Source organism: Perognathus longimembris, chromosome 17, assembly GCF_023159225.1.
Source record: "Perognathus longimembris pacificus isolate PPM17 chromosome 17, ASM2315922v1, whole genome shotgun sequence".
NCBI lineage: Eukaryota > Metazoa > Chordata > Mammalia > Rodentia > Heteromyidae > Perognathus > Perognathus longimembris.
Window position 1 is genome coordinate 11,439,148 of NC_063177.1, and position 26,954 is coordinate 11,466,101.

General features: G+C 43.2%; 1 protein-coding gene across 3 annotated transcripts in view; it reads right to left on the reverse strand.

Annotated features, from left to right (window-relative positions):
* Usp43 (ubiquitin specific peptidase 43) overlaps positions 1–26,954 on the reverse strand; it is a 48,212-nt gene that overhangs the window by 18,516 nt on the left and 2,742 nt on the right. For 2 of the 3 annotated variants that reach the window (XM_048365854.1, XM_048365853.1), the window contains exons 2-8: positions 19,515–19,646; positions 15,045–15,148; positions 8,928–9,020; positions 7,302–7,437; positions 4,424–4,553; positions 2,471–2,606; positions 1,248–1,362 (exon numbers count right to left, since the gene is read on the reverse strand). In XM_048365854.1, the coding sequence (XP_048221811.1) occupies positions 1,248–1,362; positions 2,471–2,606; positions 4,424–4,553; positions 7,302–7,437; positions 8,928–9,020; positions 15,045–15,148; positions 19,515–19,646 (846 nt within the window). The remainder of the gene's footprint in view (positions 1–1,247; positions 1,363–2,470; positions 2,607–4,423; positions 4,554–7,301; positions 7,438–8,927; positions 9,021–15,044; positions 15,149–19,514; positions 19,647–26,954) is intronic. The other variant, XM_048365855.1, reaches the window with a different exon arrangement.

Below are 26,954 nucleotides of genomic sequence, written 5' to 3' on the forward strand. Positions count from 1 at the left end.
AAGTAAATAGACAAGACAAGAAAAAAATGTTTGCCCTTGAATTTTTAATCTTAAGTTCTCAAAAAAATAGTTCTTTTTAATAGTTATTTTAATATCTAGATTTTTTTTTACATATAGACACAAATTATGTCAAGTCCTTTGAAATTTTCTTATCTTTTTGCCATTCCTGGAGCTTGAACTCAGGGCCTGAGCACTCTTCCTGGCTTCTTTTTGCTCAAGACTAGCACTCTACCACTTGAACCACAGTGCCAACCACTCTGCCACTAGGCCACATTCCCATCCCCTCCTTTGAAATTTTCTATTCAAATGTGTAAGTTACAATTTATTACAGTAGGATACCCTGGGGGAACCATTAAGAGCCATGAAAATAAGAGTTGAGCCAGGCACCAGTGACTCACACCTGTAATCCTAGTTACTCAGAAGGCTGAGATCTGAGGATCCTTTTTCAAAGCCAGCCTGGGCAGTAAAGTCCTTGAGACTTTTATCTCCAATTAACAACCAAAAAGCCAGAAGTAGAGCTGTGGATCAAGTGGTAGAACATTAGCCTTGAACATAAAAGGTCAGGGATAGCACTCAGACCCTGAGTTCATGCCCCAGGACTGGGACACACACACACACACACACACACACACACACACACACACACACACACACACACACACAGAGAAAGAAAAGAGTTGAAAATAATATACACACAGCTTTTTCAATAGTATTTGGAAAGATTCAACAAAAAAGAAAGACTTTATCCATCTAGGTATTCGGTAAAACCACAAAGATTAAAAGGTAGCTGAGCTGGTAAGTCACCCCTGTAATCCTAGCTACTCAGGAGGCTGAGATCTGAGAATTGAGGTCAAAGCTGGCCTAGACAGCAAAGGCCCTATGAGACTCTCATCTTCAATTAACCACTTAAAAACTAGAAGTGGCACTGTGGCTCAAGTGGTAGAGCACTAGCCTTAAGCACAGGAACAGCAACCAAATCTTAATTTCAAGCCCCACAACTGACCAGAAAAAAAACTAAAAGATTAAAAAGTCACTGGCCACAAAATAGTTACCACTCGGCACATAAATCAAAATGGCTTGATAAAATGACATGACCATTTCCCTCATTAAGGGAAAATTGTTCTCTCTCCCTAGATCCATCCTTTTCTCAACACCCACATGCACACACACACTCGTGCACACGCACATGTGCACGCGCACATGCACACGCCCACACACAGACATACGCACACGTGCGCACCCCATACCTGTGCAGAAGAAGCCTCAGTCCTCATGAGACAGCGGACTTTACTGAGGATACACTGTTGGAGCTGAGCCCAGGAAATGGTTCTGTCTTCTCTTATCAAGAATGGTGGGCCAAACCTGAAAATCAAAAATCACAACATTTCAAAAATAAAACTTCATTCTATTTTACTAAAATAATCACTCCCCGCCCCCAGTATTTTTTGCCTGTTCTTTCCAGTTGATTGTTCTACATCAATGTTAGAAATACCATATCAATCTCTGCTCACTTTATTGGTATTCTCTTTCTTGCTGCTGCTAAGGGATTTTTGTTTTGTTTTGTTTTTTGCCAGTCCTGGGGCTTGAATTCAGGGCCTGAACATTGTCCTTGGCTTCTTTTTGCTCAAGGCTAGCACTCTACCACTTGAGCCACAGTGCTACTTCCAGCTACCATAGGGTGGGAGGGGGGTGTCATTTCCCGTAAAAACTATATGCGGACTATATAAGAAAGTTAGCTGTTTTTTGCAAAATTGTAATATAACTTTTCTGCACCTTTTCATTAATTCCTATCATTTTCTGGATTATGGGGTTGGTCTGTTTGCTTGTTTTAGGTACTGGAGTTTGGCTTCATGCTTTAAGTAATCTATCACTGAGCCACGCCTCCAACCCATAGTTTATCAGAGGTTTGGGGGCATAATGTTGCACTACAAAACTGTTTTATCTAAAATAATCTATTTTATCTAAAAAATTAAAAACAGGGTTGTTGTTTTTCTTCTCCTCCTCTTCTTCTTTTTTCCTTTTCTTTTCTTTTTTCCTAAACAAATCTCACTATGTAGCCCTGGCTGGCCTAACTCTCATGATTCTTCTTCCTCAGCTTCCTGAATAGCCTGAATTACAGGCATGTGCCACCATTCCCTGCTTCTCGTTCTAATCAATTTCTTTGCCCTGGGATGACTGCATTGCTAGCCTTTCTTTATTATATGAAATAATAATGGTGAAGACAATAATAACTGTTCCTACAATTAATGGGAAAGCTCTGGTGTTTAATTAAAGATGATGGGAGCCATCTGCTAAAGGCAATTAGTTCTGAGCCTCTTGATCAAAAAGTACCTTTGCTCTCCTTTCCTAGTTTATTAGCCTTGGGAATAGATATTTAATTTTGTCAAGTTAGAATTATGCTAGACAGAATCCCAAGAACAGTTCTACACATCCCAGACATCAGACGGAGATGAGATGAAGGTAAACGTACCTGCTGGCCTGCTGCCCTGACCCTACCAGGTTACAGAAGAGGATTAGCACCTTGTTCTCACAGTGATGAGACAGAGAGAATCGCTGACCCTCGCGGGCCACCAGGCGTGGGGACACTGAGCGACCGGAGGGATGAGCTGGAGGAGAGAGAATGACATTTATGTTCTTAAAGGAGCTCCTGTGCTGGGCCCAGAGCCTTAGCTGTGCCTGTCCTGTTTCCCTCTGAGTGTCTGTCATCTCCAGGAGAAGAGGGCACCTGGAAGATAAGAGTTTCTGGCACTTGTGCCATCTGACACACAATGATTGCATATGTGGAAGTGAATTTGCTATTATTTCAGCCAACCCTTTCAAAAGAAGGGACTGGAGTGAATTAGCAGCTTCCAAACCAACTTGAAAAGGATTCCAAAATGATTATGGTTGCTGTTACAACTTGATTCAAGAGCCTTCTGAGTACCCAATGTTATAGGAAGCCAACACAAGAAAGAATACAGAGGAGAGTGCTTTTCCATTTCCAACCAGCTCAGAAATTCTGCCCTTCAGTTCAAGTGTGTCACTGGGGATCAATCTGAAACAAGGACTTGTTCCACTGGGTTGTAACAGAGTGAAGGTCAGGCAGGTTTGAAATGTGTTCCAGATTCCAACTCCCCCTGTAGCCTCAGGAACATCAAAAATCCAGTTCCCGTGGCCAGACACCTAGGTTAGCTTAAGAAATGGGGCGATGTATGGTGTGAAATGAAAGACTGTTAGAAACTGATGTGGGAAGTTGGTTAGCTTACAGAGTGATAAACATTTACCTCCCTTGCACTTTAAAGTAGACACCAAAGACTCTTACAGGTTTATTCCTTACAGCCTTATTTATTGTAATCTGACATTGGAATTGACCCAAAGGTCTGTTAACAGATGAAAATGATGGTAAGTTATGACATATAAGAAAATAATGTATAGTATAGGGGAAAAAAGAATAAAATTCTCATACATACAACATGGATGAATCTCTAAATAATGATGCAGTGGGGGGTGGGGGAGAGAAAAAGAAATACACATCTTTTGGTTCTATCTACATAAAATGCAGAAAAGGCAAACAAGTGTATGGTGAAAACACATGATAAGTAAGAGCAATAACTGGCAGTTAACTCATAAAGCTAAATGGCCAGGAAGACTGAGATTACAAAGGGGACACAGTAACTTTGAAGGTGATGTATATATGCAGTATCGTGACTATTGTGGTTTCATAGGTTTATGCATATTAAGACATATAGACAGAATAAATTCTTTAAGCTTATATAGTTCATATCAATTTTATCTCAACAAGCCACCAGAAAAAAAAAATTGAACGTTAGCCAGTCAGATTGATGCTGGTGGCTCACACCTGTAACCCTAGCTACTCAGGAAGCTGAGATCTGAGGTTTGAGGTTCAAAGCCAGCTGGGAAGACAAATTTGAGAGACTCTTATCTCTGATTAACCAACAAAAAGCTAGAAGTGGAGGTGTGGCTCAAGTGGTACAGCACCAGACTGAAGTGAAAAAGCTAAGGGAGAGCACCCAAACAAACACAAATCATGAACCACAGAATTCCTGAAGAAAAGATTACTCACAAACCTGCACTAGACAGTTCTCGAATGATGTCTCTAGACCAGCACCAGCATCTATTAGCTACGCAAATTCTCAGGCCCCATCCCAGTTTACTGAATCAGAACCTCTGGGGACAGTGCTGGGAAATCTGCTTTAACAAGTAATTTTAGGTAATTCTGGCAAGGTAAGTAATTCACTAAGGTTTTGAGAACACTAGTATTCATTGAATAATTCTCACCTAACTGTATACCAATTGTCAGGGAAAAGAAGCCCAACTGTTCCAAATATAAAAACTAAATGTTTTCTGCTTTTTCTCCCTGGAATACTTCCTCAATCCCATATCTCCTAATATCTAAGTAGAATTATGCATATCACCATGGTACCTGAGTGTGTCCCAGGGCCAGGAAGAGCTTGGAAAGCATACACATTATCTCCCTCTGCAATGGTATTCAGATCCTCTTCATCAAAGAAGGACCGCTGGAATCCACTGGGATACAGTTCAACCAAAATCACCTAGAATAAGAAAGATCATTTTCCCTCTTAAGTTCTCTAAAGTAGCCTAACAGATAAGAAATAAAAAAGTGACTGGAACCTTAAAATTCCTTTTGACTCTTCCTTTCTTTAGGACTAAGTAGCTACCTATTTTAAGTAATATAAAATATACTATCTGTAACAATAAGATTGACCACAGACATCTCAACTGCAACAATAACAACAAAAAGCGAGTATTTATTCATCTCCAAAAAGCAAGGCTAGAAGGCATAGCTCAAGAGGTAAAGTGTTAGCCAAGCAAGCAAGGCCCTGACTTCAAACTCCAGTACTGGCAAAGTAAACAAACAAATAAATGACCACTTGAAGTTTTATATCCAGCTAAAAACTATCATGGAAGAAATTAGAATACACCAAAGCCCTCCTCTAAGAAACAACACAAAAAATATTTACCATGTCTCTTCATTGAGAAAATTTCTAAAATAGTGTTACTATCTCTAAGTGGTATTACTAACGTTTTTCATATTATGTCATACATAAAAAACATGTTGATGGAATATGGAAACCAGAAAGATACTTTTATAGCACAGGAAAAAGGAGTTCTTGGCCTCAGACCCAACTCAATATCTGAATATACATAACTCATATAACCTATTCAAGGTACATAGAACTAGGAAGTTCTCTCATAAAAGACAGCTCAAGATATGGGCTGGGAATGTGGCCTAGTGGTAGACATGCTTGCCTAGCATGCATGAAGCCCTGGGTTCGATTCCTCAGGACCACATAAACAGAAAAGGCCAGAAGTGGCACTGTGGCTCAAGTGGTAGAGTGAGCAAAAAGAAGCTCAGGGACAGTGCCCAGGCCCTGAGTCCAAGCCCCAAGACTGGCAAAAAATAATAGTAATAATTTAAAAAAAATAAGCCAGTATAATGGCATATGCCTACAATACTCAGGAAACAGGCAAGAAGATTGCGAGTTCAAAATCAACCTGGGTTATAGAGCAAAACCCTATCTAAATTAAATTTAATTAATTAAATCATGAATAAATGGGTCAGAAAGAAAATCTAGGTTGTAAGAAGAAATAAGGAATCAAAGGAAATGGTAAACATTGATAAATATAAATATGCATTGACTATGTAAAACTAAAATACTATTGCCACTTCTATAAGTAGTAGGAGAGGAGGAGAAGAAATAAGAGTACAGAACAACAATGATTACTACCCACAACAATATTGAACTCAAAAAGGCCACATAGGAGGTAGACACTGGTGATCACCCGTAATTCTAGCTACTCAGGAGTCTGAAGACCCAGGCAGAAAAGTTCTCAAGGTTCATTTCCACCAGCAAAAGCAAAGAAACTGGACTAGACGTGCTGCTCAAGTAGTGAAGTGCCAGCTTGGGGTGGGGGTGGGGGAGTGAAGCCAAGTGAGAGCACAAGGCCCTGAGTTCAGGCCCCTACTATGAGATCTTCATAAACACCCTCAAGCCATGAAAGAGGACAGAGAGGTTGCTCAGGTGGTGGTAGAAAGGACCCCACTGAGATGCCACCATCTCATGGAGGTTCTACATATATATCAACAAACCACAGTCTTAAGACACTTTTTTTGTTTTATGCATATTATACCTTTACAAACAGATTGAAAATATGTTTTAATTACAATGATCCCATCGTGTGGTTGGGCTAGTACATAGTCCCAGGTCAGAGAGCTAGAGTGTAACCAAGTCACAATTAGTACTCCATTCAGAGCCTGTCTATCCTGCTGCTCACCACCATGGTCGCCTTTCCTGCCATGTCCCCAGGGACCCTCCAGACATAGGGACTCCATCCTTCACCACGAGTCCTTAAAAAACAAAAACAAAGCTGAGTGCTTGTGGCTCACACCTGTAATCCTAGCTACTCAGGGAGCTGAGATCTGAGGATTGCAGTATGAAGTCAGTCCAGGCAGGAAAGTCTGTGAGACTCTTAGTTCCCCTTAACAGGAAAAAGCTGAAAGTAGAGCTGTGCTTCAAGTGATAGAGTGCCAGCCTTGAGCAAAAAACTAAACAAAAACACAAGAGCCTGAATTCAAGCCCAGTATGGGCACATGTACACAAAAAAGAAAGACAGATGGAAGGAAAGAAGGAAGGAAGGAAGGAAGGAAGGAAGGAAGGAAGGAAGGAAGGAAGGAAGGAAGGAAGGAAGGACTCAGCCCTAAATGTCTAGTGTTCTCATGTCACATATCATCTGTTCCACAGCAGTTCTTTACTCTTCACGTACTGTTCCTTCAAGTTCACTGATGGATCTTCTCAGTAGCAAAAGCAGAATAGCAACCCCCGCCCCCCAAGCTCTGAAATCAAACCACTGCATTTGAACCCTGCCTCCACCACTTCCTAGCTGTGACCTTGGGCAAGTCACAAAGTTCGCCCAGGACTTTTATTCTTATCACTGGCAAAGCGAAAACTGCTATACCATCTACATTACAGAGTCATGGTCACTAAATCAGCTCTAAATGCAAGTGAAGCACAACAGAGGCAGGCTACTGTTGAAATTATTCTGGCCGTTACCACGGCCTTCTTAGAAGACAAAGTGTCCTTCTGTGGTGACCATGCGTAATGCAGGGAGAAGTTCCAGGCTTTGTCACCACTGACACCAGGGACTATTAATGAAACAGAAGCCAGAGAGTCAGGCTGGAATCACCTGGGAAGCACACACTAGCTTAAGCAGCCAGTCCAGTCAGCATTCTGCCACCCAGTAACCAACCAGGGCCCTCTCCCGACACACCGTTATCATACCTCATCTGTAGAGATGCCTCCTTCCTCGGCCACCATCTTCCTCAGGGTGGCCACTGTGCCAAGTATGGGCACAGCCAAGCCAACCCGCAGGAAACGCTGGCTCTTAGAGGGGAAGACCAAAGTAACACCCAAGAACCTGGAAAACAGGAAAGAGCCACATCTTTAAAGGACTGATGCCCAAGACATGAATGCTCAGCAACCCCACTGACAATGAAGTTCATCATTAATCTCTATTTCCTGGCTTGGTCCCTGAACCTTAGGTAAATTGCCACTAGGTGGCAGTAGAGAGTCTGCATTTCCTAAACTGCTTTTCCAGAGAGTTGAAAAGGTATTTAACAATCACCACATGCTGGGAACCTGGGGTGAAATCTCAGCACCAGGGAGGCTGAGGCAGGAGAAGCCTAGTAGTTCCCAGCCAGCCAGCTAGCCTGTCTACATAGCCAGACCTTGCCAACATACACACACACACACACACACACACACACACCCCACGATGCACATCTCCCAAGATGAATTGTTCAACAGATAATACTAAGCAAAAAAAAAAAAAAAAAAGCTTGAAAAACAAATTCTTTTTTTTAAGTTTGAAAAAAAGAACAGAAAAGCTACTTTTACCACCAGTACAAACCAATTCTACTGGTGCTATTTTTTTTTTTTAAATAAGGCTGTACTGTTGTTTGAACTCAGGGTGACACACTTGCTAGGCAGGAGCTCAACCATTTGAGCTATGCCCCCATCCCATTTTTCTCTCTTCTCTTTTTTATTTTTGAATGAAACGCTCCTCTGCAACTCTCTGTTTCCACTTCTCACCCTTGCCAACCCCAAAGTCCTCTCTTTGGGGAGGGTGGACTGCCATTTCTGCCCTATAGTCTACAATCTTAATAACTGTGCTTTAAGAATCTTAGACCAAGGGTCATATCTGTAACCCCAGCTACTTGGGAGGTAGAGATGAGGAAAATCATGGTATGAAGACAACCAGAGCAAACAGGAGAAAAAAAGAAAAAGCTGAAAATGGCAGTACATGCCTGATTTCCCACTTACAGCAGGAAGTATAAATAGGGGGATCATGGTCCAGGCTAGTCCAGGCAAAAAGCAATATCTTGTCTAAAAAAAAATAACCAGTACATAAAATGACTGGACGCATGGCTTGAGTAGTAGACCACGAGGCCCTGAGTGTACACTACACCCTCAGTACTGCCAAAAAAGGAGGCAGGGGGAGGATAGAGGGTGTTTATTCGATTAGCCCAGGGAAGGCTTTATGAAGACACTGTGGCTTTTGCTACATCCTAAATATGGAGGATGTCAACCAGAGACTGTGGGAGACATGGTACTAAAGGAAGTAAGAATACAATAAAGAAATACCTGCATCTCAATCCAGTGACACTACCCAATGGAAATTCACTACTGCTCCATGCTCTGACACTGATGTTGTCTGGTTGCCTTGATGGACACTGCTAAGCTGGGCCTCAGAGAAGTGGGCTACATTTCCTGTTTCTTATACAGCCCAGCCCACTGATCTCCCACTGAGCCTACCTCTCCATCTCTTTGCTCCTTCAATAAACCAAATTCCCATATTTGCACAATGAACAAAAAAAAAAAGATTTTTCTCTAGCATCACTCCTGTACCTCGTCTGGCGCAAGGGGATGGGAAGAGACACACACAAGAAGGGATCAAAGGTGTTGCTCTGTTTCAGGCAGTGGGGACAAGTCAGGGAAGATCTGTGAAGACAAAGCAGAGAAGATGTAATTACACACAGTTCCCTCCCCCCTCCCCCCAAACATGAATTCTAAATACAGAATTGCCATTGTGTTTCCCTTCCCCGCAGTTCTACTCTGGTATGCTCTGGTAAGAATTAAAAACAGGTGTTCCGCTGGACGCTGCCTATAATCTGAACTTCTCAGGAGGCTGAGATCTGAGGATCACTTTATTAAAATTTCCAGCTAACCACCAAAAAAGCAAAAGTGAAAATGTGACTCAAGTGGTAGAGTGCTAGCCTTGAGCACAAAAGCTCATGGACAGTGCCCAGGCTCTGAGTTTAAGCCCCAGGACCAGCACCAAAGATAAACAAAATCATAAATAAATAACAAAATTTTAAAAAACAGATGTTCAACTGACACTTGTATACAAGTGTTCCTAGCAAAATGTTCATAAGGACCCATCTGTCCATCAACAGCTAGTATTGTTCCCATTTTGTAAGAGAGGACTGAAGCTCAGAGAAGTAACTTGTGGCCAGGACTTTTTTTTTTGCCAGTCCTGTGGCTTGAACTCAGGACCTGGGGCTCTGTCCCTGAGCTTCTTTTGCTCAAGGCTAGTACTCTACCACTAAGCTACATTCCCAGCTTGTGGCCAGGTCTCTTAAGAGTCCTTGGCCATCTTTTCATCATTCCTATGTCCTTCAGTACAAGTGCAGCAGAGCCTATTCCTAGGCAGATGTAAATCTTGTTTCTCTGCACTCTTTCTCTCCAACAGAACATTCCTTGCTTTACCCAGGAGCTCTGAAAGTGCAGACTGTACGTTCTACATGAGTGCTCCGATTGTGTTTCTTTAATTACATATTCATCCAAGATAAAAGGGATTTCTGAATATTACGTTACTGTTCCAAAAATCTGCATCCATTTCCTCAGACAAGCGCCCAAGCTTGGTAACAGGTTCTTCCTGTAACCCAGGTGGCCTGACCAGGATTGGGCAGCAGAGAGAAAAGTAGAAAAGGCGTCAGGACCAGGGCTGAGTCCCTGCACTGGAAAGATGGCCTGTGGGCCCCTTCGGAGTGTTAGAACACTGCTGTGTGTGGAGGCACTGGAGCATCCCTTCGTATCCTCACACATCTGGGCTGCTTCTCCACTTTCTACTGAGCAGACAAAACAAGAAACACCAGAAAAGAATCCCAGGGGTCTGCTCCCAGCTACTAAACTCTGGGATACAAATTCTCTAAATGAATATATTTATCAGAAGATCCATGGGATCCAGGGGCTGGTGTATTTATCAGAAGATCCATGGGTGCCAGATGCTGGTGGCTCACGCCTATAATCCTCGCTAGCTACTTGAGAAACTGAGATCTGAGGATCAGGGTTCAAAAGCCAGCCTGGACAGGAAAGTCTGTGAGACTCTTGTCTCCAATTAACCACCAGAAAACTGAAAGTGGTGCTGTGACTCAAAATGGTAGAGCACTAGCCTTAAGCAAAAGAGCTCAAGGATAAAGCCCAGACCTTGACTTCAAGCCCTATGACTGACAAAAAAAAAACAATGGTGAGTTTAGGCCTCATGCCCACTAGGCAAGCAGCGTCCACTGAGTTCTACCTCCCGTCTCCAAGAGCTTTATGTTCAAAGTGCCCTCTGGTAGATTTGCCCTGGGGAGAATCACGGTGATGCTTTGGTAAACGCAGTATATCAGGACGCAGCATTTGTGGGGATCTCCTCTGCTAACCTGTTTCCCCTCCATTCCTCCTACCTTAACTCACCACCTACCTCACCACCTACCTAGGCATAAAAGTGGCTTTAAAGATGCATTTTTGCCTTTGGGAAATTTCCAAATCTCCATTTCACATTTATGCAAACAGATGATAAAGATTTTTTTGTTGACTTCTTCATTTTTCCAGTCTACAAAGACTAAGCCAGATTGCATTTTTTTTTTCTCATGAGCTAGTCCAGTGATATGACCTTTATTTTAACCACAAACCAGAGTCACGTATCAAAAGATGCTTGGTCAAAATAGGAATAGGGGGCTGGGAATATGGCCTAGTGGCAAGAGTGCTTGCCTCGTATACATGAAGCCCTGGGTTCGATTCCCCAGCACCACATATATAGAACATGGCCAGAAGTGGCGCTGTGGCTCAAGTGGTAGAGTGCTAGCCTTGAGCAAAAAGAAGTCAGGGACAGTGCTCAGGCCCTGAGTCCAAGGCCCAGAACTGGCAAAAAAAAAAAAAAATAGGAATAGGAGACCATAACGAATAAGTTATGCTAGACACTGGTGGCTCACATCTGTAATCCTAGCAACTCAGGAGGCTGAGATCTGAAGATTGCAGTTCAAAGCCAGACTGGGCAAGAAAGTCCCTGAGACTCTTACCTCCAATTAACCACCAGAGTCCCTGAGACTCTTATCTCCAATTAACCACCAGAAAACTAGAAGTGATGCTGTGGCTCACAGTAGCAGAGCATTAGCCTTGAGCAAAAAAGCTCAGGGACAGCACCCGGGCCTGGAGTTCCAGCCTCACGACCAAAATAAAGAAGAAACTAGTCCTTTTACTTATTTAGTAGTTCCAGGGATAGAACCTAGGGCCTTGCACATACTAAGCATGCACAGTACCACTAAACTGATGTACTAATTTTATATTTAAAATATAAAACTAGGCAGCATAGCTCAAGCCTGTAATCCTAGCTACTTGGAAATCGGAGATCCAGGTATTGTGGTCTAAGGCCCAGACCAGGCATAAACGTTCAAGAGACTCCATCTCCACCAATAGCTGGTCCAGGTAGTACACTTGTCATTCCAGGCTATGAAAGAACCACATGCTTGGCACCAGTGGCTCAGGTCTGTAATCCTAGCCATTTAGAAGGCTGAGATCTGAGGATCATGATCCAAAGCCCAATGAGGCAGGAAAGTCCATGAGACGCTTACCTCCAATTAACCACTAAAAAAAGAAAGTACAGCTGTGGCTCAAATGGTAGAGCACTAGCCTTGAGCAAAAGAAGCTCAAGAATAGTACCCAAGCTCTAAGTTCAAACCTGGAGACCAGCAGAGAGAAAAGGAAGGAACGAAGGAGGGAAGGAGGGAGGGAGGGAAGGAGGAAGGAAGGAGGGAAGAGGGAGGGAGAGAAGGGAGGGAGAAAGGAAGGAAAGAAGGAAGGAAGGAAGGAAGAAAGGAATGGAAAGTAATAGCTGAGTATAGTGACACGTGCCTGTCATCCTAGAAACTGGAAAATATCAATAGGAGGATCACTGTCCAGACCAATATAGGCATAAAGTAAGACCCTATTTTAAAAATAACTAACACAAGCCCAACACTGGTGGCTCACATCTATAATCCTAGCTACTCAGGAGTTCAAGATCTGAGGATTGCAGTTCAAAACCAGCCAGGGCATGAAAATCCATGAGACTCATATCTCCAATTCACAAACAGAAAACTGGAAGTGGCTCTGTGGCTCAAAGTGATACAGCATTAGCCTTGAGTGAAAAAGTCCAGGGATAACACCCAGGTCCTGATTTCAAGCCCCACAACCAACCAAAAATAAATAAATAAGTAACCACCACAAAAGTGGCTGGTAGAATGGCAAACATGTGGCCCTGAGTTCAAATCCCAGAACTGAGGGGTGTGGGAGGAGAAGAAAAAGAAAACCTATTATTTTCTAAATAAACTTTCAAAACAGTTCTGTTTCTCAAAGACTGAAAAATGAGGATAAGATGAATGTGATCAACAGATCCACCAGAGGGTGGAGAGGCAGCTTTTGCTTTTGCAGAAAATCTCTGACATGGAGAGGCCCTGATCTTAATCCCCATCTTGGGGAGCCCCCAGGGTAGGGGAGTTGGGGCAAAGCTTAAGAGGAGGCAGAGGAAGGAGAGCCTCAGAGCACAGGGGCCTGTGAGTTACACCATCATTACCTATCCAGCCCCACTTCCATGAGGAAGGCTGATCACACCCCCGGTGAGCCTCCTGCATGGAAACGGGAAAGGGGGAGCAGGGACCACCACTCCATGGATGCCAGCTTGGAGCAGCCACCACCCAGGCTTCAGGAAAGCTCAAATACCTGGGATCATAATGACACCTTTGCTTTGCCATGGACTTTCAGCACAAAGCAGTATTTTTAGCTATCTCCAGTCCATTCTGAGCATGAACACTTCACCTCTTAGCTTCCAGCAAGAGAGAAATCTCCCCAAGGGCACGGCTTGCCCTTCTCACCTGATCACCCAAAGGTACCTGCAATATGGACTTGAAAACACCTCTAATTTTCCCTCCAAAGCCCATCATCAATAACTTTTTTTTTTGAAGTGGTGGGAGAATCTAGTACTGAGTTTTGAATTCAAAGCCTTATGCTTTCTAGGCAGGGCCTCTACTGCCCCAACCCTTTTTTGCTTTAGTTATTTACCTGATGGGGGCAGGGAAGGCAGCTCAGGCCAAGATCTTCCTACTTAGGAAGGTCTTCTTGCCAGGACCATAGACATGCACCACCACACTTGGGTATTGATTGAGATGGGCTTTCCCAGGTTGGCTGTGAACTTCCCAGATCTCTTCTTCTTGAGGAGCTGGGATTATAGGCACTTGCCGCCACATGTGGTTAATCAACAATACTTTCATTAAAATCTTGGGATCAACCAGGTGCCAGTGACACAGGCCTGTATTCCTAGCTAGTCAGGAAGCTGAGATGTGAGGATCATGGTTCAAAGCCTTCCAGGGAAGAAAAGTCCACTTGAGACTCTTATCTCCAATTAAACACTCAAAAACCAGAAGTGGCACTGTGGCTCAAAGTGGTAGTGCTCTAGCCTTGAGCAAAAGAGCTCAGGGACAGAACCCAGGCTCTGAGTTCAAGCCCCACAACTGACCCCCTCCCCCTCAAAAATAACACCTTGGGATCAGCCTAAGTTCTCATCTTTCTCTCAACTCTTCTATCTCATCCCCTCTAAGTCCACTAGCAACTCCAGAGTCCACTTCCCTCCATCGCCAAGGTTCCAGCCACCATCATCCCCTCCTGGGACAACACCTGTTTCCTCGCTGCTTTCCTCCATCCCCCATAATAACCAGAGTCCTCACTTTATATTGATGAACCAGACTGCATCCTGCTTTACCCTCTGTAGTCCCTTCCTGGGCCCTTTCCACTGAAACCTCACCTTGAAGCTTCTGATTTGTTCTGGTTCAATATAGTCCCACCCACTGGATCCTATTCATCCTCCAGAACCCGTGCAAAAGCACACTTCCTCCAAGAAGCCCAGGAAAGAAATGTTCTCTTCTTTCCCCTCTCATGGTTTTAAATACTTTCACTGAACACTAAACAATGTAATTCTTGAAACTATTCTGCTTTGTGTGAGTACTTCCACATAGCAGCAACAACTCAGAAGGTAGACAGAAAGCCCATAATTCAAGGCTCAAAAAAAGTGAGCAAGACCCTAGCTCAAAGGCAAGCTGGACATGGTGGTGCATGTCTATAGTCCCAGCTACTTGGGAAAGGTGGGAAAATTACAGTCTAAGGCTAGTGTAGAAGAGATAACTCTGAACAATAACAAAAAAAGCAAAAGTGCCTCAAAATGGTAGAGCAACTTGCCTAGCAAGCATGAGGCCCTGAGTTCAATCTAGTACCAGAATGAAAGAAAAGAAAGAAGGAAGGTCCCCAAAGACCATGTATTTATTTTTATTTTCGGATCCTCACACTGTAGGAACTCTGAAACTCAGAATGACTTGTTCCACTGAGCTGCCTGGCCACACGGGACACCTCTAACCTCAAAGTAGTCATTCTTTGGGGATCCAGACTCCCACATTCTTGCTCTATAGGATTGCCTTCCATTACCCCCACCTTCGTGGGGGGCTGGTGGAGGGGTGAGGAGGAGGCAGAAGATTCCAAAGCCGAGAAGAAAGCAAAGGAGAAACATTACAAGTCAGAGCCAACCAGAATGGATGACTGGGTTTATGATAGGAGACAGGAGGTACTCTAGGCCTTGTTGCTTTGTCGTCAGAAGCAGCACATTGAGGAAAGGCAGAGGAGCAGCAGCAAGCTGGGTGAATCCTTGGGAGCCACATGCCAGGCCCATCCCCTCACCTGTACTGGGCCTGGAAATGACTCTGCACGAAGCTTGGACCTAGAGAAAGCTGAGCAGGTGGGGACAGGAGGCTCTCAGAGGCTCTGCGGCCCTCAGGAAGCACCTGCAAAGAGAGCAAGGACAAGAAGCAGATGAGATCCCAGCCACATTACCTCTGGTGGCTCAGCTGCCTCCCTGCGGGCCCACAGCTTCCCCTTGTGAGTTTCTGTGGAGCTTTGACCTTGAAATAAATGCTTCCTTCTGGCATTCTTTGTGCCAGAACCACCCAGAAAGAGTATGTGAGGCACTAATGGCTCACATCTATAATCCTAGCTACTCAGGAAATAGAGCTCTGATGTCTAGGCAGGAAAGTCCATGAAACTATTTTCAATTAATTACCCAAAAGCTGGAAGTGGAGCTGTGGCTCAAGTGGTAGAACACTAGCCTTGAGCACAAAAGCTCAGGGATAGCACCCAAGCCCTGAGTTCAAGTGCCCCCAAGACCAGCAAAAAACAAACAAATAAACATTGCATCCCTTCCACATGGAAGAGAAAATGTGTGCCTCCTGCCCAGCACAAAGTAGGTGCTTCATGAATGTTAGTTTGCTGGTCTTCGCCCCAGCCTCATCCCTATCTTTCTTCTGAAAAGTGGCACTTTCTGGAAAAGGAACTGCCAAGAAGATTGCTTTATGTGTTGGTGTTTAACAGGGTCGTAAAAATATACCTTTTTGCAGGATGAAAACATTCGAGGACTGTTAAAGTAATGGAAAAGTTTTCTCTCTGAGTTACAAATAAATCTAGCTCTATGGTTTTCCTCTGTCCTCAAAACAGAAATAACTTCAAAAAGAAAAACCTTTCAGAGCAACCCCGAGAGCAGTGGCTCTCCTTCTTGGAAAGGGGTGATACGAGGAGCTCTGCGCTCCACCTGCATATACACACAGCCAGGCCTCCAGAGCCAATTCCGTTTCCTGAGACCAAATTCTACCACAGGCTTTGTCCTGACCCCAGGACAGAAAATGTTTTCTGGTTTTATCAGGTCCAAGTAAGGTAAGGGCTGGGTAAGCTCCTCTCTTGCCAACAGATAATTCCTGGTTCAGCCTGTGGGGTGCCCTATTCTTAAACCCTTGGCCCAACTAAGGCACCAAGAGCAGCTGGTTTGGTGAGCAAGAAGGGTGAGGAGTGTGGAATTGGGCTGACTGGTTGCCAGGCCCAGTCAGGTTGGCCTTTGTTAGCTACATAAGAGTCTGCATTTGCTTGTGTGTTTGTTTTTCAGTCCTGGGGCTTGAGCTCGGGACCTGAGCACTGTCTCTGAGCTTCTTTTGCTCAAGGATAGCCCTTGAGCCACAGTGCTACTTTCGGCTTTTCCTGTTGTGGTACTGAGAAATCAAACCCAGGGCTTCATGCATGCTAGGCAAGCACTCTACCACTAGGCCACATTCTCAGCCCCAAGTCTAGATTTTGTTCTGTGTGCAATAAGAAACAACTAGAGAGGTTGGGGGTTTCACTTAGTGCAAAGCAAGTGCAAGGCCCTAAGTTCAGTCCTCAGCACTGAAAAGAAGCTGATACTGGAACAATATAAGCAGGAATGGCATAATCTTATTTCCTTTGTGAAAAAAAATCTGGCTGCACTATGGAGAATATTGTAGCTGTATAAATTGGATGAAGAGAGGGTAGGAATGGAGCTCAGTGATAGAACACTCACCTACATCATGTATGAAGCACTGGGTTTGACTCTCATCACTACAGAAAGTAAGAGAGGAAGGGAAGGAGAGAGGGAGATAGGGAGAGAGGACAGAAAGGGGAAGGGAGGGGAGGGGAAGGGAGGGGAGGGGAGGGGAGGGGAGGGGAGGGGAGGGGAGGGGAGGGGAGGGGAGGGGAGGGGAGGGGAGGGAAAGGGAAGGGAAGGGAAGGGAAGGGAAGGGAAGGAAAGGAAAGGAAAGGAAAGGAAAGGAAAGGAAAGGAAAGGAAAGGAAAGGAAAGGAAAGGAAAGGAAAGGAAAGGAAAGGAAAGGAAAGGAAAGGAAAGGAAAGGAAAGGAAAGGAAAGGAAAGGAAAGGAAAGGAAAGGAAAGGAATGGGAAAGGAAAGGAAGGAGGGGGAGAGAGGGAGGAAAGGAGGGAGGGAATCCTAGCAACTTAGCCTGAGATTGAAAAGATCATGGTTCAAGTTCAGCCCAGTCATATAAGACAGACTAGCTAGGAAAATGAACTTGTCACTCGAGCCTCAATGGGAAGCAAAAAATAGGAGGATCAAAGTCCAGGCTCATACTGGAGTGAAGTGAGTCCCTATCTCAAAAAGAAAGACTGGATATATGGCTCAGCAGTAGAGCACCTACCTAACAAGTAAAAGGCCCTGAGTTCAAACTTAGGCATCGATGGGAGGGAGGGCACGCGCGCGCTCGCACACACACACACACACACACACACACACACACACACTGAAACCTCTAAAAATGTGAGCCAAAATACACTTTCCCTTTTGGAGTTGCTTATCCCAAGTATTTTGTGGCAGGAACAGGAAGCTGACAACCACAGCTGTCTATTCCAGTTACTTTCCAGGAAGAAGTTGTTGCTGGTGTAGAAGGAGAGGGGAGGCAAGGAAAGAGATTCGAGGCCTTTCCTAATTAGCATGAAGAGGAAGAACTCAGAACACACAAGACACCAAAATGGGGTCCAGCACATTGGATTTTAAACAGGAGAATCCAAGTTCCATCCATTTTCTCCCAAGGAGAAGGAGAGTAACCTCTGGCAATTTGTTGAACTTACACCTCCATTAATTCTAGAATGTAAGTTTTCCTAATTAATGCTAAAGTATGACAAATATACAACTCAAAAACTTGAGTGTCTGTTATGTGTCAGATAGTGAAATAAGTGATGGAAAGCACAAAAGTAGATACTTGGCCTAGAAAATTCAGTAAACACTATGTGTATGTATGTATTTGTACATATCCATGGATATATGTATACATGTAGATAGTACCAGACATTGTGGCATATATCTGTAATCCTAGCATATGCAAGGTGATGAGAGGACCATGTGTTTAAGGTTAGCCTGCTCCATATGGCAAGTTCCTGGGCTATAAAGCAAGTTCTAAGCCTGGCCTGTGAGACTGCCTTTAAAAAAAAAAGGTATGTGTGTACACACACACACACACACACACACATTTCCAATGTTCAAAATGTGTTCACTTAAACTTACAGAAGATACAACATAAAAAAACACACATTTATCTGCTTAGAAAAAATGGGAAGTGGTGCTGTGGCTCAAAGTAGTGCAGCACTAGCCTTTAGTGGAAGAGCTCAAAGACAGCACCTAGGCCCTGAGTTCCAGCTCCATGACCAACCAAAAAAAAAAAAAAGACACACAATCCAAGCTAGGATAATCAGGCTTTTCCCTGGACCGTTTCTGGAGTTCAAGGCTCTAAAAGCCAGATGAAAATTGCAGAAGGAACTTCTTGCTGCCATGTGGGCAGAGTCAGGGTGAGAATTACACCAGAGATAAGGGTTAAAGACGCAGCCACGTCATCAGTCACTGTATCCCACCCTGTCTGAAGCTGCTTCAGCCACTGCCTCAACAGATTATGAAAGCCAACTAACGCCCTTTCCTTGAGTTGGATCAGTGAAATTTCTGTCACTTGCAACTAAAAAGGCCTGAATACGATCAATAGAAAATTCAACTACAACCCACAACCCAGAGAAACCACCCTAACCTGAAAACGGTCCTTCCAGGTTTAGTTAGGTTTAACCATTGGCTTTTTGTTTTCATTTCTGTATGTACCAGTAAACACACACCCAAAGACACAACTTCATTCATTTTTACATCCTTAAGCAGATGTAGTGATAACATTCAAGCATAAGTCACTATGAGTCTTTATATAGCAAAGTTGACAAAGAACATAGGATTTATGGATTAACTATGGTAATTACAAAGACTAATGGTTTTCTCATCCTGAAGGTCTGGGATTACATGAAAACCAGAAATGCTTGCCATTCCAGCTTATTTATATCTTGTTCAATGTATTGTCCCAAATGTCATTACAAAGAAAAAAGGGAAAAGGAAATGCTAGTACACGCATGTAAAAGACATCCTACATCTTGGGTAAAATAGTTCAGAATTGTGGCTGGGGGAGGGGACATGGTCACTAAGAAAGCAATGGTAGAGTTAGATAAGGACTGTCTAAAAATAATAAGAAATTGGCCCTCATGGCCTCAGATGCTGGGCCAGGCTAATCCATGGAAGATAAAAGGAGGAAGTAAGAAAGACTTTTTTCAAATTATGAGCCAAAACAAAACCCTTGTCACCATTAGGGATTAGGAAAGAGGAGAAATACAGGAAGAGGAAATGCCTTGCCTAAAACAAACAAAAGCTAAAAGAAGGAAGTGGAGAAATAGCACTGTGTACCCTGTAGCAAGCGGATACAGGAATCCAGGAGTTAAGGAAATATCCAAAGAAGAAAAAAAGCAATACAATGTGTTGCTCTGAGTGTGACCAACCTTCTCCGTCCCCAGGCCACGGGACGAGCCCTCCAAGTCCTCATGGACACGATCCAGAAGCCAGAGCAGGAATTCCAGGGCATCATGTTGGGAGTTGCCTTGGAATTGAGAGCCATACTTGGAAACAGCATTCTGTGAGGAAAGAAATGAACCCTGGGGTCACCTTGGCACGGAGACTCCTGAATGAATGTCCATACATGCTACACCACCAGGGATCACCCATCATTCAGCAGCAGCCTGGGATAACAGCACAGCTAAAAATGCTCTTTTTAACTGACTCCTGCCCCGCATCTGGTATAAAGTTCCTCTGAATAGAAGGCCCTTTTTCCAGAAGGCTCCATATTAGGTTCTATCCCTTGAAAGCCAAGGGATTACCTCTGTGGAATTTATCTGTATTGGGGGCAGGGGATGCATGCGCATGCCAGTAATATGACTTGAATTCAGGGCCTGGGCACTGTCCCTGAGTTTTTTCTGCTCAAGGCTAGCACTCTAATACTTGAAACACAGCTCCACTTCCAGCTTTTTGGTGGTTAATTGGAGATAAGAGCTTCATGGACTTTCCTGCACAGTCTGACTTTGAACCATGATCCTCAGATCACAGCTTCCTAAGTAACTAGGACAACAGGTATGAGTGACCAACACCAGGCCTCTGTTAAATATTTTGAAATTACGAACCATCTATCTTCCCTAAAGCTTGTGTTCTTTGATGGCTAGGATCCCATAGCCATTGGCCCTCCCTCCCATGCTTCATCTAGATCTACTCTCCCTACTAGCTCCCTCTCTCATTTCATTCATTCCCATAGCATCCACTCATTTCTTCTTTGGAAACCTTTTTTTTTTTTTTTTTTTTTTTGCTAGTCATGGAGGTTGGACTCAGGGCCTGAGCACTGTTCCTGGCTTCTTTTTGCTCAAGGCTACTAGCACTCTGCCACTTGAGCCACAGAGCCACTTCTGGCTTTTTCCATATATATGGAATTGAACCCAGGTCTTCATGTATATGAGGCAAGTACTCTACCTCTAGGCCATATTCCCAGCCCCTCATTTCTTCTTTGAGAGTGGATCACACTTGTAGCAAAGTTGACTTCCTAAAATACAATATATGTAGCTCCATTCCAGTCATTTCATATATGAAAAAGTGTAAGAATACTGCTGAGAAACAGTGGCTCACATCTTTAATCCTAGGTACTCAGGAGGCTGAGATCTGAGGATAGAGTCTCAAAGCCAGCCTGGAGACTCTTATCTTCAATTAACCACCAAAACAGAACAGAACAAAAGTGGAGCTATAGCTCAAGTGGTAGAGTGCCACCCTTAAGGACAAAAAGGTAAGGACTACATCAAGATCAAAAAGTAACTATATAAACTTCACTTTCTGTAGTTACATCATGAAATGGTTGAGCTGGTCCTTCATTCCCTTAATACGTCTGTTCTGACTGCCTCCCCTCCCCCCGCCCCCCACGCCAGGCATTGTTCTAGGGCCTGGGGTCCAAAAGTGAACAAAACAAGATTTTCCGGCTCTTTTTGTCCTGGCCTTTGCTAAACTGTGCAACAACTTTGTCATATTCTATGTCGATGCATATTTCTGCTTCAAAGGCGAACACTGCAATACTAAGTTATATATATATGAGCAGTAACAAAATGTCTTTCTTCTACTGAATCTCCAACCCTTCTCTGGTGGCACCTTTCAAAAATATAGAATTCTCAGCAGCACTGTGAGCACCTTCCTAGGGATTTTCTTCCCTTGGTGTGCAAGGTCCCTGTGTCTGCATGCACAAAGACATGTATTCACAGTCTGTATGGCCAAATGTCCCCTGGTAGAGGGCAGCATCAGGCCTCCACCCTTAGACTGCAGAGCCAGGCCTCCACTCCCAGATTTAGGAGCCGGCCAGGCCTCTAGCCCCATCCCAGCAGGACTGTTCTCTGCTCCTACAATGCTAGACACCAGGATAATCCACATGACTATCAATCCAACAAAACAGCATGAATTTCAATCTTCCCTGGAGACTTACAGGAAATTTTAGGAGGAGTTGAAGCAAAATTCCAAATCGAATTAATTGAAATGCTGTTTCTGCATCTTCATGCCAATCATCTTTCTTGGAATTTCTCCCCCTAAGCTTCTCTGCACTTTTCCCATGGAAGAATTAGGGAAACACAGGAGTAAACATGTAGCTGAGTCATAGAATACTTGGCTTAGGATGTACAATGTCCCAGGTTTCATCCCCAGCACTGCCTGCCTTACCCCCTCTCCAAGAAATAGAACAAGCCAGGAATTGTAGGCTGATACCTGTAATCTTAACTATTCAGGAGGCTGAGATCTGAGGACTGAGATATGAAGCCAGCCTGGGTAGAAAAGTCCACAAGATACTTATCTCCAATTAATCACCAAAAAGACAGCAGTGGAACCATGGCTCAAGTAGTAGAGTACTAGCCTTTAGCAGAAAAAAAAGCAAAAGGACAGATAAACAAGATATCAAACAAGTAAATAAAAAAAATATTTTAAAAGCAAAAGGACAATGTTCACCTCTGGAATTTAAGCCTCAGTATTAACATAAAATAGAAAAAGAAAAAAAAGGGAATATACACTTTAGTTTCAATCTCAAATAAGCAATGATTGTTTTAATAGAAATATGTCCTAATGCAATATTTGGAATATATTTGTACTCAAGACATTCATTATTTATCTGCCTATACTGGTGTGACTGGCCTCTAATCAAACAAATATAAACAAGGTATTATTCTTTTTTGTTCAAGAAATTAACAAGTTGTAGAAGTCTATTACACAGTATGGTGATTATAATTAATAATAGTGCATTATACACTTGAAAATGGTAAAATTCAAAATCAACTGAGATCTGCATTTTATCTGACAACCCTACCAGCAAGCCACCCTCAAACCCATCTCTTTTTTTTATTAATTAAATTTTGTTGACAAGGTGTTGTGCAAAAGGGGTACAATTACATAATAAGGCAGTGAGTACATTTCTTGTGATATCTTACACCCTCATTTTTATCTCCCTTCCTTAGATCAGGTAGGCATATATACAATAACCAGTGTACCAAAATCATATACAGTAACCATGTAGCATACGCCAAAGGAAATTCACCTAGAACTTTAAATGTAACATCAACAATAGAATCCTCCTGTGTCCTTCTCTTGGAGTTGTTATTGCTTATACATAATGTAAGGTCGCTGACCCAAGCCTGTGGAAATACCATTTGAAAAGAAGGTTTTTGTTTCGCAGACCTGGTCTCTACCGGCCCCCCTTCCCCACCCTAACAGTCATATATAAAGGAGACCATGCCCCTTTGTTCTCTGTGTTCTAGGCTTGTCTCCCTCAACATTATTTGTTCAAGTTCTGACCATTTCCCTGCGAAGACCAATATTTTATCATTCCTAATCGCTATGCAGTATTCCATTGTGTATAGGTACCACAATTTTTGTATCCATTCAACTGTAGTGGGGCATCTGGGTTGTTTCCATATTTTGGCTATTGTGAATTGTGCAGTGATAAACATGGAAGTGCAGATGTCTTTTTGATATCCTGAGACCTGTTGTTCAGGATTGATGCCTAGGAGTGGTATGGCTGGGTCATAGGGTATGTCTATGCTGAGCTTGTTGAGGAACCCCCATACTGGTCTCCAAAGTGGCTGTACTAATTTGCATTCCCACCAACAATGGAGAAGGGTTTCTCTTTCCCTGCACCCCCTCCAGCATTTGTTGTTGCCTGAGTTCAGAGTATAGGCCATTCTAACTGGAGTGAGGTGGTATCTCAGGGTTGTTTTTATTTGCATTTCCTTTACTGCCAGGGATGTTGAACATTTCCTCATATGTTTCTTTGCCATTTTTATCTCTTCTCCTGTGAAGTCTCTCTTTAGCTCCTTTGCCCCTTTAATAATTGTCAAACCCATCTCTTAATACTGACATTCCTTTCCGGATGAGCAACCAGTGTCCCTCCAACTCAGAAGATCTAAAGCCAGCCCTCTCTCTTAATGTAGGCATCATCTCTCCCAATCTCCCTCCCATTAGCAGCTGCCAAATCAGTTGCAAGCAGACTAGATTCTGGCTCCCAAAAGGCTTCTGCTCCTCTCCTACAGTTCATTCTAAGTCTTACTGTTCAGTTCTAATTAAACCTGACCCAGAGAACCTGTACCTAAGGAGAAGCCTGCCCAAAGTATTTCTCTCTCCCTGCAGGCCCAGTGTGCATGCTAGACCAAGCTCTGAATCCATCCTTACTCTCCAAATCATCTCCCAACAGTACAAATTCCTTCTCCATTCTGGCCCTCATCCACATCTTTTACCTCTCTCCTTACAGATTTCAAAGCTTCAAATAAACAAGCCACTGTCTTGAACTGGTCTGCCTGCTTCTGTGGCCTACACCTGCATCTTCCTCCTTCCCTGAATGTAAATCCAGTACCTTCCAGCTTATCATGATAATTCGCTCAGACTGGTTCTCTTCCTGTTAGCCTAGCTACAAAACAGGACCTTAAAGATATCCCTTCTGACTAGGGAAGGGAAAGAAAAATGAGGGAGAGTGTAACAAATATGACAAGAAATGTACTCACCACCTTATTATGTAACTGTACCCCCGCTGTACATCACCTTGTCAATAAAATTTAATAATAAAAAAAAGATGTCCCTCCTGGTGGGGCACCAGTGAGACTGTAAACCCAGATACTCAGGAGGGAGAGATCTGAGGATCATAGTTCAAAACTAGCCAAGGCAGGAAAGTCAGTGATATTCTTATCCCCAATTGAACCTCCCAAAACCCACAAGTGGAGCTGTAGCTCCAAATGGCAGAGAACTAGCCTTGAGGAATAAAGCTCAGGGACACTAAATTAAAGCCCCCACAACTGACAAAAACAAAAAACAAAAAAACCCACTTCTCTTCCCTAATCTGGGTGTTGGTGGCTAATGCCTGTAATCCTAGCTACTCAGGAAGCTGAGCTCTGACAATCTTGGTTCAAAGCTAACCCAGGCAGAAAAGTCCATGAGCTACATCTCCAATTCACCACCAGAAAACCAGAAGTAGAGCTGTGGCTCAAATTGACAGAGCCTTGAGCAAAGGAGCTCAAGAACAGTGCTCAAGCCCTGAGCTCAAGCCCCACAACTGACAAAACAACAAACAAAAACACTTGTTCAGACTGCCCTTGAACCATGATCCACTCAATCTCAGCTTTCCATGCAGCTGGGATTACAAGTGTGAGCCATTAGTGCCCATCTAATATTTGGTATTTCTATCCTGTAATGTGACATTGTTGTTTGTACATATGTGTTGTTTTCTCTCTCTCAAATTTTAGCATATTTCTTATTACTAGTTATTTCATATTTCTGGATTTTTATAAGTGATTTTAGTTGTTTGGTTGCTGGTACCAGAGTTCAAGCTCTGGCTCACATTTGCTTGTCTGGTGCTATACCACTGAGCCTAGTATTTTACTGGTTGATTGAAGATGGAGTCTCTCAGACTTTTCTACCAAGGCTGACTTCAAACTTTGATCCTCCATGTCTCAGTCTCCTGTGGAGCTTGGGTTACAGGTGTAAGCCACCAGTACCCATGAAACCTAACTTTTAATATGTTCTAAACAGTTGTTGCTTTTAACTTTCTAGCTTGTATCTGACCTCATAAATCACAACAATAATTCTAAAATACAGATTCCTAGAACCATTTTGCAATTTTTTCCTGTTCCATTTCTGTTTTATTTGAGCTCCTAAGACACAAGACGGATGGAAAAGGAATCCTTGTTTTTTTTAAAAAGCAATGCCTCTAGCACGTCACTGTAGATCTAAATTTGATTTTATGCACATAAGCTAAGATAAATTCCAGATGGCTGAAACCCTTAATATAACCATAGAAAAACTATAAAGGACATAAAATAGAATATTTATCAAAAGATCTGACATAAATCTAAAGTTTCCAGAACTGGGGAAAAGGAGATGATCTGGAGAAAATATTTGTAGCAATTATGGTAAAGGTTGAGAAACTTAAGAGAAAGAAAATATGAGTCAAACACTCTTGCCACTAGGCCATATTCCCAGCCCCAAGAGAAAGAAAATATCAAAGTAATATTAAGACAAAAGTAGATATATATTTGGGAGGCTGAGGCTGAAGGACCTGGAGGTCAAGGTTAGCTTGGCCTACACAGAGGAACAGGAAGGGAGGAAGGGAGGGAGGGAGGGGGAGAGAGAGAGGGAGGGAGGGAGGGAGGGAGGGAAGAAGAAAGGAAGGAAGGAAGGAAGGAAGGAAGGAAGGAAGGAAGGAAGGAAGGAAGGGTGAAAAAGAAAGAAGAGAGGACAGAAGGAAGGAAGGGAAGAAGGGAGGGAGGGAGGGAGGGAAGGAGGGGAAGGGAAACAATAAATATATAAATAACAGAGTGGACACCCAAACAACATGAAGAGACAATACCAAGAGCAAACTAGACAAAAAGAAAAAAGAAAAAAAAATCTTTGGCTTGCTCCTAATCAAAGAAATCAAAAGAAAAGCAAGGTGCTATTTCTTTTTGTTCAATAAGTCACAGAGATCTATTACACAGCATGGTGACTATAATGAATAATGTATTATGTATTTGGAAATTGAAAGGAAAATAGGCTTTAAGTGTTTGCATCACACACAAAAATGTTAAGTATGAAAGTTTGGTGGATGTTAACTAGCTTGAATTAATCATTTCCCCATGGATATATATGTATACATATGTATATATATACATATATATATATATATATAAACTCATGCTATTCATTGTAAATATACACTTTGAAGTGGGGCCCAGGGTTTGAATTCAGTGTCTCACACTCACTAGGCTGCTAGGCAGGCCCTCTACTGCTAAACCACACCTCCTAGCCCTGGGTTTTGTTTCTCTGTTTTTGTTTTTGTTTTAAGCATACATGAGCTAGATAAGAAGGAAATTCATTGTGACATTAGCACACATGTATATAATGCATTTTAATACAACCCCCTACCCCCAGCCCCAAGCCCTGTTGCTGGTCATTAAATTAAAAAACAATAGGATGTGGCTTCCTGGTCTAGATCATAATCCAATTATTGTAGGTTTTCTGTTGTAGCTGAGACAACAGGCTCCAGCCATCATGTCCAGCTTTCCTCCCCTGAAACGGTGTCTCAAGGACTTTTCTGCCAAGCCTCACCTGGAGCCTTGACCCTTCTACCTCCCACATAGCTCCCAATTACAGGTGCACAGCACTAGACCCAGTGATGGATTGGGAAGGGAGGTCTTATGAACTTATCTGCCTAGGCTGGCCTACTACTACAATTCTCAGATCCCAGCCTCCCAACTACCTAGGATTACAGACTGGAGCCACTGGTGCCCAGCTAATTCAACTTTTACTTCTTATGGGTAAGTATGTCCATTAAAGTACTTGGCAGGCCTCTCAGCCCCACCCACCTCAGTGATCGGCACTTTCCATACCCAGTACCTGAAAAGCACTTTCCC